Genomic DNA, 14,374 nt, shown 5'->3' with positions numbered 1-14,374 from the left:
GCCAGGCTTGCCTAGAACATGAAAAGCCCTGTACCAACACCCCAGTACTATCAAAAAGACAGGGAAAACATGAGAACAGCCTTCTAAAGAACATTTCAGGTGTGAAGCCGAACCCAGCCTTTTTTCTACTTTGACCTTTGTGTTCAGAAACTGTTCTCTCTTATTTGAAAACAATTGCCTAAGGTATCTGTTATGTACTGTGGGGAAATGAATGTACAAGAATTTAATCTGGAGGCCTGATGCTGGTGGCTCACGCCTACAATCCTAGCTACTCGGGAGGCTGAGATATGAAGATCGCAGTTCAAAGCCATCCTGGTCACCAAAGTCCATGAGATGCTTATCTCCAATTAACCACCAGAAAAACCAGAGGAGGTGCTGTGGCCCAAGTGGTAGAGCACTAGTCTTGAGCTGAGGAGCTCAGGAACAGTGACTAGGCCCAGAGTTCAAGTTCCATGACTGATTGAAAAAAAAAAAAAGAATTTAGGTTGTATGGAAGTAACATAAAGGAGAGAGGAAAGAGTGAAATTATAAAGGAGTATTAGTGTGTAAAGCAGACAGCAAGTTTATTGAATGTGAAAGGATGGAGGCCCACAGCAGGATGCCCTACCAGGAGTAACGTTTTATACGTTATTTAAATGGATTATTATAGTTAAGACAATAGTTTTAAATCCCAAGCCAAGTGCTAAAAAAACTAAAACCTAAACAAACAAACAAAAACAACTAAAATATAGTGGTACAGAAACTTCAAGATAAGAGGCAGGGACTAGCTCATTATTCCTGCACAGAGCCTGGTGGGGTTAGAACCCAGCACAGCAAAAATCAAAATCAAAACAAGTTGAAGATAGTGAAAGATATTTCAATATGCAATGGAGGTCTAGGAAAACAAAAGGAAAGTGAGGAGAAGAGCAGCTTCCCCTCGCCAAGGTGAGCATGGCTCCATGTGGGGAGGCAAAGACCTGGGGAGTGCAGCCCAGTGGTGGCCTCAGCTGGCGTACCTTGGTGATCTCATCAGATATGCTGTAGTCCAGGAACCTCAGCAGGGTCAGGTAGATGCGGAACTTGTTCAGCACAGATGGCAGCACCGCGGACAGAAGGCTGTTCATGTACTCCTCCATGTTGGGTGGAATCAGCTGAGGCTGTAAGTGCATCTGGCAGTCTGCCTGGAAAGAGGAAGAGTGCACACTCCTTCACATGCTCTTCTGCTCCTCGCTATCCTTGTATACCACACTAAGTACGTTAGGAATGTTAGGCAAAGAAAATTTTTTATTGGAAGGGTTGGGAACGAAAGCTGGTTGTTTTTCCTTAGTATTGGGATTTGAACTCAGGACCTTGTGTGGATGGCAATGCCCCACTTAAGTCAGGCCTCCAGCCTTCTACACGTTTTCAAAAGAGGATCTCACTTTTTGCTTGGGCCAATTCTATTTATGCCTTTCATTTACCCCGTATGCAGAAATGTTCCACTGTACCTGCTTTTAATTGATTGAGATAAGGACGTAAGCTGCAATCTTCCCAAACTTTGCTACCTGAGTAGCTAAGATTACACTTGTAAGCCTCTGTGCTCAGCCAGGAACAAGATTTTTTGTTTGTGTTTGCCAGTCCTGGGGCTTGAACTCAGGGCTTAAGTACTGTCCTTGGACTTTCTCATGCTAGAGCTCTACCACATGAGTATCAGCACTACTTCTGGCTTTTTCTGTGTATGTGGTACTGAGGAATCTTTGTGCATGCTAGGCAAGCACTCTACGACAAGGCCAAACTCCCGGTCCCCAGGAATAAGTTTTTAATATTAACTTACACATTATAACTACCGCAGCAATAGTTACAAAACAGAACATTCTGTTGGTCATTTGTAATATTTTCTCTATGGTTTTAGTAAACATAAAAAAGCAGCCAATCACTAAACAGCAGCGCATGAAACCAGATATCCCATTTTCCTACACAACTGCAAGCAATTTCATTCTTACTCAAAGATTCTTATCTATTGCATGTAAGCACACTTTTCCTACCCCTGGGGATGTTTATCTTCCTCAGAATTAACAACTCTTACTTATTGGTTGAACTGAAGTCTCACTAACTTTTCACCGGAGCTGGCCTTAAAACAAGATCCTCAGGACTGAGATCTGGGATTACAGACATCTGCAGCTACAATTTATTTACTTTGCCTCCCCACCCCGTAATTCTGCAGTGCTGGGGATTGAACTCAGGGACCTGAGTGTGCTCTCTCATGAGCTACCTCTGCTCTCAGGGTTTTGTGTTTTTCTCCTTTGTGAGATGGAGACATTCTATATTGACCAGGCCGGGCTGCAACTCACGACCTCTTCTCCATAGCCTCTGCAGAAGCCGGATGACAGACACGAGCTGCCGTGGTCCAGCTAAGCCACAATTTCTTACAGGCAAATTATGAATGGTAAGCACAGAATGTGGCTATCTTCCAGATGCAACTTCTCTACTTCAAACGAATACAGTGTACCGGGAGCAGTGACCGGCCCTCGGAGGTGATAAGAACGTTGATATTGCAGGGGAATTCCATCTGGTGGTAGCTGAAGTCATAGTCCACCTTCTGCCAAGTGATCAGGTTGCTCAGGGCAGTCACGTTGTGAACACCTGGAAAACAAGAACCCAGTTTCCTCATTTAGTCGTCACCACCAGCAGCTCCACCACATCCGTGACCAGGCGCCACGTACTCCTTGACTGACATGGAGCACCAGGACAGCTACGAGTTCCCCGAACCTGAGTCTGACAGGCCACCAGATGCAAAATGGGGCCCCAACGTAAGTCTAATTTCTACCTAAGGAACGTGCTTACAGGCTGAAACAATGCGGAGGATTCCTTCTAAACAGAGGTGGTTGCTGGATTTTGCTGACTTTCTGTTCACTTTGCCTTTACAGTACCATTGTCTCCAGCCTCTCGAATCAGCACGAGTGCAACATGGGTATCAACCTGTGCTTCCTTGTAAGGTTAGGAACAGGCGCTGCCAGGCCATTCAAACCACCTCATCAATCATGGTTTTTGAGACTCTAAAAATGTTTGATACACGCTGCTTTTCATTTCTGAGTTAACAGCTCCCAAACGCTCTGGACGCTACTGTTCACAAAACCATGACAGAACATAGGCGGTGTACCCAGCTCGCCTGCATTATCTGCTTTAGTTAAACGCATAGGCCAAGCTTTTGAGTATTTGTTGAAGTCAGACTGGTCTTTGTCCACAGATACACTTCTAAGCATGTACTGGCAGATCCGGCCTTCAGAGGGCAAGAAGGCCCCACATGCGTACCTGGTGTGTCCAGCTGGCCCTGCTCTAGAAGTGTCTCATCGATGACCAGGGACGTGTTGTTGGGCAGCTGTAGCAGTCCACTGACCAGGCGATTGGCTCCGTAGTCTTTGTGGGGAATGAATTTCAAATGGTTCATGTTCTCTATGGTCATCTGGAGACGAAATGACTGGAAGAGAAGATTTTCAATGAGCAAGGATCAAAGTGTTTTGTTTTAAGAAAATACACATTTGGAGTTCAAGCCCTTTGTTTCACATAGAAAAAAAAAGATCTTTTACATTTCTAAGGAAGTAGTAAGATTGTTTCTGCTACTCTTTGGAACAAGGTATCTATACCACAATAGAGCCTCACTCACCTATGAGCTGTCCCAACGCCAATGTGACTGCAGTCCTCCTAGACAATGACTTTTATTTTACCAGTGAAACAAACAGCAGACAACTGACATATATATGAAGTATATATGAAGTATCCATAAGCTTAACTTTTTTTTTTTTTTTAATAGTCCTGAGGCTTGAACTCAGGGCCTGAGCACTGTCCTTGGGTTTTCTCTAGGCTAGACCTCTACCACTTGAGCCACTGTACCACTTCCGGCTTTTTTCTATGTATGTAGTAACGTGGAATCGAACCCCGGTCTCCAATTATGCCAGGCAAGCACTCTACCACTAGGCCATGTTCCCAGCCCAACATTTTAAACCTAAACACAAGCTAGCAAAGCTGAAAATAAAATGTTTATTCTCTTCATTGAGAATAATGGTGTCATGTTTTACTATGGTCTTCAGATCAAAACCATACTCATCATCCCTGTCCAGCGCAGAGGGTTTTGAATAATGTACTGGCAGCACACCCAGGGAGCAGAGTGCATGCTCAGTGCTGCAGATCCAGTCACCAGAGCCACCAGTTCCTGAGAGCAGGGAGCTTGCCACGCCATGGCCACCACTCTCTCCTGAGGCCCTTTACCCTGCTCTAGGCCTTCTCCTCTCAAAGCTCTAGTCAGGAAAGAAGTAGGAGGAAAGCAGTTGACAAAGGGGTTGACCTACTGCCAAAATAGAGAAGATTTTCTTACTGCAAGAGTAGTAAGGAGGGAGCATTACATGTATAAATCTGAGCCTGAAGGAAGCAGAGTGTGTCAAAAGCAAAGGTGGCACACGCAGCGGGAAGGGGCTCTGCCACAGAAGTGCAGGGAGGTCATCTGCTTGGAATCTTTTGTAGAAACCAGTCATTCCAGTGGGAAGTGTTCAGAGTTCACAGAGAACTAGGTAGACATAAGCAAGAACGGGAAGGAGGTGGGAAAGTGAACAAGTAAAGCCCTGAACGTGACTGGAGTCACCATGTCCCATGCTCTCACCTTTCAATCCCTTCCTCAGAGAACTCTCTCACGCTGGGAAATGTAATCCTGCCCTGAGTGTGAGCGCACTTGGCCTTGCGGCTGAGGCCTCTATGGGTGTCTGACCCTACCCTCCACTCTCAGCCCTCCGACCTCATGAACTGGGCCTTCTTAGATGCATCCGAGGGGTGGTGCCTTGTCACTGCCAGGACTTCACCCTTTTCCCAGCTGCCTTTATTTCTGGGAAGGCAAAGGATCTGACTGCTTTAGTTATTCACACAATGTAGTACACAGGTCCAGGGAATTGGTGACACCCTTTTATGGGGTTCATGAAATTAAAAAAAAAAAAAAAAGTCACACTGTTTTTATCCTTTAAGAAACGTGCTTTGATCAAAATGTCACATTACAAGACCAAATTTGGAAATAGACTTGAAATTCTGGGGGACTCCTATTAATCAAGACCTTAAAGAGAATTGTCACTTTTACCACATTGTTTTTAAAATTTGGGAAAAGTTATTATTATAAAAAATATGTATTGCTTATAGCAACTGATTTGTTTCAAATGATTTCTCCAACATGTCTCCATGTTAACTTCCAGTGCAGGAGATGAATGAACAATAGCTGTAATCCTTGAGAGCTGCTTGTCTGTGTGTGGCCTCCCCCTGTGGCCTGGCAGAGCTGACACTCAGAGCTCCTTCATGAGCCACTTCAGCCCCTTTAGCTCCCAACTGATCAGAAACAATTCTCCCAGTCCCAAGAGTGCCTTGCTCACAATACTATGGTCCAGCTGCCCTTGCGAATGAGTTTGGCTCTACTCCCCAACAGGAATCAAAGCTGGGGTGGTGGAGACAGGGAGCCACATCACCTCAGCTAAGACAATCAGGCTACTGCAATTTAGAGCTTGCTTGCATTTAAGATTTTTAGTGCAGACACAGGATATCAAATTGAATAATTGGCATCAAGAATATAATTTTAAGAGAGTTACTACAACTGTGTGAATTGTTGGACATAACAGAAACTGGTGCAAAGGCAACAAATGGGATGTGTTTAGGAAAGAATACTTTTTTTTTTTTGGTCGGTCGTGGGGCTTGAACTCAGGTCTGGGTGCTATCCCTGAGCTTTTTTGCTCAAGGCTAGCACTCTACCACTTTGAGCTACAGCACCACTTCCAGTTTTCTGGTGGATAACTGGAGATGAGTCTCATGGACTTTCTTGCCTAGGCTAGCTCTGAACTGAGATTCTCAGATTTCAGCCTCCTGAGTAGCTAGGATTATAGATGTGAACCAGTGCCCCACTGAGAATACATTTTTAATTAATAAATTGACAGGCTTGGCTTCCAATAACTGAGATTATTCAAATCTCAGAGTATTTGGGTTGGATGAAGACAATTAGATGCATTCATTGTGAACTTAGGTTTATAGTATGTATTTATATTGATCTTACTGCTGGAACAAGATGTTGAATAATTCGATATAAGTGTTCTGTGAAGGTACTATTCCGTGGGCAACCACTCAAGTTAACTGTAAATTTTCCTAGTGGAAGAACATCTCTTCTTGTGTATCTAGGGGGAAAAAAAAAGAAATAAAAAATAAGAACCTAAAGTGATTTCCTGATTTCCACTAAAGGCAAATAAAATACTGTCATTCAAAAATGTAGTAGAATACTCTGGGGCTAGTTATTTTATCTATCAGAGTAATTACAGTTAAAATAGCAGCCAACCCTTCTCTCTCTTAAGTACTGATCCCATGCCAGGGACTATTCTGAGCACTTACATGCTTTGTCAATCTCCAAACTTCCAGAGGTAGGGCCTAATTACCCATTTTACAGATGAGCAACAGCCTAAGAGCTAAGGATAACTGGAGTCACAGCTACCAAAAGTGCTGGAGACCACGAGTGTTCAGGTCTGGGTAAGGACAGACAGATTATGGAGTGAGCAGCTTTAATCTGAAACTCCACAGCTGGAATGATCCACTCTGAAACTGTTGGCAATCAATCTCAGATTGAAGAGACATTCAGGTTTTCAAGGAGAGGTGCTGAACCTGTCACCATCCAACTAGCTGGAAAATGACAGAGCTTGGATTTAAGTCTGTTTTCAGCTATTATGTACTACTGTCTCAGATGCCATCCAAGGAAAAATAACAAGAACGACTGCGATGGTATTTACTATATAAGAATTAATATAGTACAACCGAACTATTGTGCAGCCAACAAAAAGTTCATGAGGAAGTATGAGCAAATGTTTAGTATCTATTAAAATGTTAAAAGCAAGCCATGGCTCTGTGCTTAGAGTACATCGGGTACCTACATGAATATATGGGGAATACCTGTGGAAATAAGAGAACATGAACAAGTATAAGGGTACCCAAGATTCTCTCTTGGTGGGAGGATTACAGATAATTGTTTCCTTCCTGTGTTCTTGGGATTTGTTGAAAGAGCACATTGTTTTTGAAATCAGAAAACAAAGAACTATAGTGGAGTTAAAGGGTGAGAGGCTAATGTCAACCTATAGATGAAATGTGCATACGACAAGCTTCATTGATGTGTTTAGAAGTAGAGCCATAGGATACATAAACAGGGAACTCAGGATGCAAACTGTGATCCAGGGAGGTGGCTCTGGGGGAAAAGCACAACTTGCACGGCAATGAGCAAGGTCCTGGGTTCACTCTCCAGCACCACAAAAAAATAGGGGGAGGGAAGAATGCAAAAAGGATAAAACAGCTTATTTTACTCATCAGTCAAGTCTTTTATCCTATTGTAGCTCAAACATTTATTAAAAGGACATCATCGAGATGCTATGTGAGGCAGAAAAAAGGGTGGAGATGGGACTATTTGTGATTTGGTTTAATAACCTGTGACAGTGAACAAAAAATCCACTTGATGATGAATCCTGATAAACTAGAACACAAACACGACATCAGCAATCTTCCTTTTCTTTTCCACACCACAGCAAACTCCTTTACTTCCCACCAGCAATACAGCACTTACACAGTAGAGATGAGATGCAGGATAAGGTACTCAGCGGCCAAACTGTCACCCAAAAGCGCGTGTGTGAGGAACCCGAGCAACTCTGCTCTGACGGGGGACAACTCAGACATGAAACTCGACACAACTGCAGGAGGAAGGGAGAACAAACTGAACACTCGTGCCAGCACCTAAGTGCAAAAACAACTGTGAGACGGGTTAAGAACTCAGAGTACACAGATGAGCAAAACCAAGGTAGCCGTAGGTAGTTTTTCTCAGGAATGAAGAGATTTCTACTAAGAGAATTAACAGAAGAGGAAAGTGAAGCAAAGCTACAGATATACTAGGAAAACTGAATTCTAACAAATGAGGAGCTGCCTCAGTGCCACCACAAGCAATGGGCAGTTCCGACACGAGGTTTGTCTGTGGCTTGCTAGACGGGAACACTTACACTTACAGGTTCTGCTTTCCTCTTTGTTAAGGCAAGTAGGTAACAACGGATTGATGTGCTGCAGTTTCTGGGCTAAAATGACATGAATTCTTGGCACCAGGGAGGCGGGAGGGCTGTGGACCCTCTGCTCCTGCGCTGTGTCCGTGCATTCCATGGGGTCCAGCAGCGCAGAGGTGTCCCTGTGGGATATGCACACGCTGGGTTAGATGTGAAATAATATGCATTGTGGAAAGCAAACTTAGATGAAGTCAAGCCAAGAACTATGTGTGCTTGTCCTTAGAGAAGGCAGATTCTCATACACAGGTGCTAACGGGAGTTGGCTCTTCCTCATCCTCTCACTCATGCCTGAGCTGAATGGCTCTTCTCAAACAATCCCCCAAAACTGCCTCTCCCCTGGCCCAGAGAGAAGGGGCCAATGAATAGGAAATAGAACCTCTAAATTTCAAGCCTGAAAGTTCTTTTTTATAAGTTCACTGCCTCAGTTATTTCTTTTTTATACAACGTGTGTCTACGCTCCTTGTTCTGTGTGCTAAAAGTGTATTGAGCACTGGGTCTTGATTTCTGAATAGAATTCCTCATCAGTAAAAACTATTCTGATTGGAGTCTGGAATATGTAAAAGTTTAATGTGCCAGAAAATAAAGGATAAAAACAACATGGATCATTTTTCTCAGGACTCAGAACCTGCCTGTTACTAGCTGAATCTGGGAAAATTTAAGCCTGAATTATTGAAGAAAAAAAGGGAAAAGGAGAATAACAAGAGAAAAGAAGGAAGGAGGAAAGCAGAAGGAACAAGAAGAAGATGAAGGGAGGAGGAAAAAATAGCAATATCAAAACCATGAAGGCCAGAAAAAGGCTGGGGTCAGCCTTCCCTTCAGTGCAATGAGCCATCCAGATCCTGGACTAAGATGGTGGTACAGGAAAGAACATGACTGAGAGGATGGTTGTATCATGCACACATAGAAAATATCCTAACTCAGATACTGTGTCCTTATTACGTGTGAGAATCTCTGTTCTCAGGAAACATTCACAAGTATTGAGGCACAAAAGGGTTTAATATCTTAGAATCAGTCAAATGTTTCAGAGAAGGGAATAAGGGCTGAATGTAATGGTGCTCCCTGTAACTGTGGCGCACAGGAGGCTGAGGCAGGAGGATTACAGGTTTGAGGTCAGCCTCAGCTACACAATAAGACAATTCTAAAGGATAGCCAGTGCCATTAACAGACTTGCATGTACATAAACAGCACAGGAGAATGACAGAGCACACTGGCAAGAATAGTAACAATTGAGCTGGGTGTGGTGGCTCATGCCTGTAATCCTAGCTACTCAGGAGGCTGAGATCTGAGGATCACGGTTCAAAGCCAGCATGGCACTAAAGTCTGTGAGACTCTTATCTTTACTTAACCACTAGAAAACGGGAAGTAACACTGTTGCTCCCAAGGACAGAGCAGTAGGCTTGAGTTGAAGAGCTCAAGAACAACACCCAGGTCCAGGGATAACCTTCAGCTGAAGAGCTCAGGGACAGCACCCAGACCCAGAGTTCAAGCCCTACAATTGACAAAACGAAACAAAAAACAGTAACAACCAAAAATTCTGGTGGACGGGAAAGGAATTCTTTATAATTATCCTTACACCTTTCTGAAGATGTAATAGTAAATAAAAAGTGACCAAAGCCAGGTACCAGGGGCTCACTCTTGTAATATTCACTTCTCAGGGAGCTGATATCTAGAAGATCAAGGTTCAAAGCCGGCCTGAGCAAATAACCAGCAAAACACTTGGCTGGAGGTGTGATTCTAAGAGCTACCAGACAGGGGCCAGGAGTGTCGCCTAGTGGTAGAGTGCTTGCATAGCATGCATGAAGCCATATACACAGAAAAAGCCAGAAGTGGTGCTGTAGCTCAAGTGGTAGAGCATTAGCCTTGGAGAAAGTTCAAACCCAGGACTAGCAAAAAAAAAAAAAAAGGATGAAAGAAAGAAAGAGCCACCAGACAAGCAAATTTGACCCACTAAGTTCAAATTACACTACTGGGGATAGACCAAATAGACTCACCTTTCATCACTGTTCAGTATACTTAGCACTGGATCCACAGACAATACACCATATAATTCAAGAACATCATTTACTTTGAAACAATCCCAATCTTCATAGACCTAATAAGCAAAAAACACAAAATTGCATTAGTACTAAATGACATTAAAAAAAAAAAAAAAAAGCAGGGCCAGGAGTTTGGTCTAGTGGTAGGGTGCTTGCCTACCATGCACGAAGACTGGGTTTGATTCCTAGGTACCATATACATAGAAAAAGGCAGAAGTGGTACTATGGCTCAAGTGGTAGAGTGCTAGCCTTGAGAAACCCCAAGGACAGAGCTCAGTCCCTGAGTTCAAGCCCTAGAACTGGCAAAAACAAAAATCAACAACAAAAAAAACCTAACAAAAAAAACAAATGAGAAATTAAATCTTAAGGTTATAGTAATAATATCTCAGTACTTTAGATCAAGAAATGGCTATTAAAGTAACTACATTTCATAAACTGAGACCAAGAGAGATAATAGTGTTTAATTAGTAAAGAGTTTAATACTTCTACTAATCTGTAAATTGAATAGGCTAGACAACGCAAAACAATACATTCCCAATTCTCCCTTGGAGATGGCAGAAAAAGAGCATAGCCCTCTTACCACCTGATTTTACCTCAGTGACCCTCACACCAACCACACTTCTGGCCCAGAGCCTTAAAAGTAACAAATTTTATTGATGCAATCATCTAAATTTGTAGTAATTTGTTATAACAGTAAAGGAGTATGCATACAGATAGAGCTTTCCATTTAAGTTTTGAAGACAATAATGTTTCTATCAACATGTGCACTATAAAAGGATTTATTACCTTCACCAGGCATGCAGGGCCCTTCTCTCCTGGCAGTGGGTAATTCAGATCAAAAGGAGAAGAGAGATTTAAGGAGTTCAGGTGTTGGCCAGCAGATGCTTCCGTTTCTAAACGTTTTGGCTCTCCACACCATTGAAAACCACCGACATTCCCTATATTCAAAGGACAACATTGCATTTGGTTATTTCCCTCCCTCCCTCCCTCCCTCTCTACTCAGCAATAGTAAGAAGAAAACTACTGACATCACTCAGCACTGTGGATAGATGGATGTAAAGGGAATTATGCTGAACAAGAAGTATAAAGGGATGTGACCAGCTGAGTGCTTGGTGGTTCATGTCTGTAATCCTTGCTACTCGGGAGGCTGAGATCTAGGGATCATGATTCAAAGCTACCCTGTGCAGGAAAGTCCATGAGACTCTTATCTCCAATAAACCACTCAAAAATCAAGTGTCTTTGTGGCTGAAAGTGGTAGAGTTGTTAGCCATGAGTGCTAGCTGAGGGATGTGAGGAAGTTCACTGCTCATAAAAGCTGTGATTGTACCAGGCACTAAGTGGCTCATCCCTGTAACCTTGCTGCTCAGAGCCCACCCAGGCAGGAAAAGTCTGTGAAACTCTTATCCCCAATTAACCAGCAGGAAGCAGGAAATGGAACTATGGCTCATGTGGCAGAGCATTAACCTTGAGCAAAACTGCTTAAGCACAACACCAAGGCCCTGAGTTTAAGCCTGAGGACTGTGTCACACACAATACTTGTGATTACCAGCATGATGGCTCATGCCTCTTTTTCAAGCTACAAAATAAGAAACTGAGATCAGCAGGTGAAGGTTGCAGATTAGCCTAGGCAAAAAATACTCCTAAGGGCTGGGAGTTTGGCCTAGGGGTAGAGTGCTTGCCTAGCATGCATGAAGACCAGGGTTTGATTCCTCGGTATCACATACATAGAAAAAAGCTGGAAGTGGTGCTGTGGCTCAAGTGGTAGAGCTCTACCGTTGAAAAAGCCCAAGGACAGTGCTCAGGCCCTGAGTTGAAGGCCCTGGACTGGCAGCAACAATAACAACAACAAGAACAACAACAACAAACCAACCACCTCATAATAAATACTTCATCTCAATGGAAGAAGCTGGGCATGGTGGTGAGTACCTGTCACCCTAGCTGTGGTGAGCAGTTTAAAACAGGAAGATTACAGTACAGCAATAGGCATGGTATGATCCTATCGTGAAAAAGAGCTGGAGGTATGATTCACGTGGTTGAACATCTGTCTAGCAAATGTGAACTCAGGCACCCCAGTACCACAAAATCAAAACAAATCACAACCACAAAAAAGAACCAACTGATGGAAGTCAGTGATGTGGCAATTCTGAAATTTTATCAGGCTCTTAAAATTTTTCAACTTTTCTTCCTGCTTTAGTCAGAATGAATTGCATTTTAATAAATTAATCACTTAAATCCATCTAGTGTACCACAATTCTGAGCTTTTCCTTGATGTTTCTAGTCTTATAAAATTAAAGTATTGTGACTTAAAAAAATAAGGAACATCTTCAGATATAATTAGTTAGTGTAAAGTATTACACTTCCATATTATCTAAAAAATAGTAAGAACTGATAATACTTGGTAGCTAGCCACCTTAGATTCTAAATTCTTTGTATGTTTTTGTGGCTCTGGGGATTGAACAGAAGGCCTGGTACCTCTTAGGCAAGTGCTCTCCCTTGAGACACTTCCCTCCACCCCCAGTCCCAAACTATCTCAGAGTCTCAAATTTGAAGTAAGGCTGTCACATCGTTACTAGTTCCTAAATCTAGAATTACACTGTACCACAGTCAAGAGTGAAAACAAATGTCTTGTGAGAAGTCTACAGGACTTCCACTGGAGGGGCCACGGGCACATACTTACTACCTGCTTGCCTGGCGCCTGCGTGCTGCTCCTTTTGCTTACTGGGCTGTAGATCCATGTCCTCGTCATCTTCGTAACTCCTCTTGTGACGACTCGGAGTGTAGGAGGTGGATGGACTGACCCGAGCTTGGTTTGCATTGGCGTAGGCGTTAAACAGGCGGTTAAGAAAATACTATCATGAACTGAGGAATACCCTGAACTATGCTAACCATATATCACAGTTTGGCAATTCAGCTGAAGTATGCTTCAATGTAAGTTAACTTGCAGTTCTGGATGGGAGAATGTGCCCTCTTCCCATGTTGAATATAACCACAAGTGAAGCAACTGTCTTCAGAGATACTGAAAAACTTCCCGTCTTTCTAGCACTCTGGAGGCATTTTTCCAAACTGTAGCAACGAGAAATGGAAGCCTTGCTCTTGCTGAGTGGACCAAACAAAGTGCAAAGTTCAGGACTGTAGAAGCATCGAATTTGCAGGAAAGTACTGGCAAAAAGCAGTTATAAGTACAAGACCCAGTAACCTGTGCAGACTGCATTTGTATCTTTGGCCAAATACTCAAGGTTCTCCAAGGCCTGAAAGTGAACAGCTGCTTTTGGCAGAATTAAATGAAGACTTAAGTGCTACAAAATGGATCCTGCTAAATATCTCAGCCATTTAGGTGAGACCTAGAAACAGCACACCTCTCACAGGTAAGGACTATGTTTTGTAGATCAAGGGCTCCTTTACACCCCACCTTAGCAAATCTCCAAAACATGTCTTGTCAGGATCAGAAAGACTATGTAATTCTGCCAGAAATACATGCTGTGTTCTTACTGGGTGTGGTAGCATATACTTGTCATCCCAGCCACCTGCGGGACACAAATAGGACAGGTGTCCAGGCCAGCGCTGGCAAAAACACTTTTTTTTTTTTTGCCAGTCCTGGGCTTAAGCTCAGGGCCTGAGCACTGTCCTTGGACTTTCTCAAGGCTAGAGCTCTACCACTTGAGCCTCAGAACCGCTTCCGGCTTTTTTTCTATGTATGTGGTACCAAGGAATTGAACCTGGGTCTTCGTGCATGCTAGGCAACTACTCTACCACTAGGCCAAACTCCAGTCCCAAAAACACTTTTTAAAACTAACTCTAGAAGCCAGGCACTGGTGGTTCACACCTCTAATCCTAGCTACTCAGGAGGCTGAGATCTGAGGATCACAGTTCAAAGCCAGCCCATGCACAGAAATCCCGAGACTCTTATCTCCAATTAACCATTAAAACTGGGAGTGGCACTGTAGCTCCTGGGATAGTGTGGTAGCCTTGAGCTGAAGAGCTCAGACAGCGTTTAGGCCCAGAGTTCAAGCTCCATGACTGACACCTCCCCCCCCCCAAAAAAAAGTGTATTTTGAAAGTAACAAAAGCAACAAGGACCGGGGTATGACATGACACAAATGGTAGAATGCCTAGCAAGCTTGAAGACCACAGTTCACAAACAGTACTATCAAGGAAAAAAACTGCATAAGCCACCTCCTCCGCTTCCTGCGTGGGCCTTCCAGCCCTTACACGAAGAGCTCTGCCCAGTCCCTGCAGCTCAGTGTTAGCAACAGCCTCGAACCTGCAGTTCCCTTGCCT

The 14,374-nt window shown here is 43.4% G+C and overlaps 1 protein-coding gene across 6 annotated transcripts in view; it reads right to left on the bottom strand.

The window, feature by feature from the left end:
* Mcmbp (minichromosome maintenance complex binding protein) overlaps nucleotides 1-14,374 on the bottom strand; it is a 31,891-nt gene that overhangs the window by 3,930 nt on the left and 13,587 nt on the right. For 2 of the 6 annotated variants that reach the window (XM_090345738.1, XM_090345744.1), the window contains exons 6-14: nucleotides 12,774-12,921; nucleotides 10,883-11,034; nucleotides 10,052-10,152; nucleotides 8,004-8,182; nucleotides 7,577-7,700; nucleotides 6,035-6,152; nucleotides 3,271-3,436; nucleotides 2,468-2,601; nucleotides 996-1,160 (exon numbers count right to left, since the gene is read on the bottom strand). In XM_090345738.1, the coding sequence (XP_090201864.1) occupies nucleotides 996-1,160; nucleotides 2,468-2,601; nucleotides 3,271-3,436; nucleotides 6,035-6,152; nucleotides 7,577-7,700; nucleotides 8,004-8,182; nucleotides 10,052-10,152; nucleotides 10,883-11,034; nucleotides 12,774-12,921 (1,287 nt within the window). The remainder of the gene's footprint in view (nucleotides 1-995; nucleotides 1,161-2,467; nucleotides 2,602-3,270; nucleotides 3,437-6,034; nucleotides 6,153-7,576; nucleotides 7,701-8,003; nucleotides 8,183-10,051; nucleotides 10,153-10,882; nucleotides 11,035-12,773; nucleotides 12,922-14,374) is intronic. The other 4 variants (XM_090345741.1, XM_090345740.1, XM_090345739.1 and 1 more) reach the window with 4 other exon arrangements.

This window comes from Megascapheus bottae, chromosome 15, assembly GCF_031878675.1.
Source record: "Megascapheus bottae isolate mThoBot1 chromosome 15, mThoBot2.hap1, whole genome shotgun sequence".
Lineage (NCBI taxonomy): Eukaryota > Metazoa > Chordata > Mammalia > Rodentia > Geomyidae > Megascapheus > Megascapheus bottae.
This window is presented reverse-complemented; position numbering and strand designations above follow the sequence as displayed.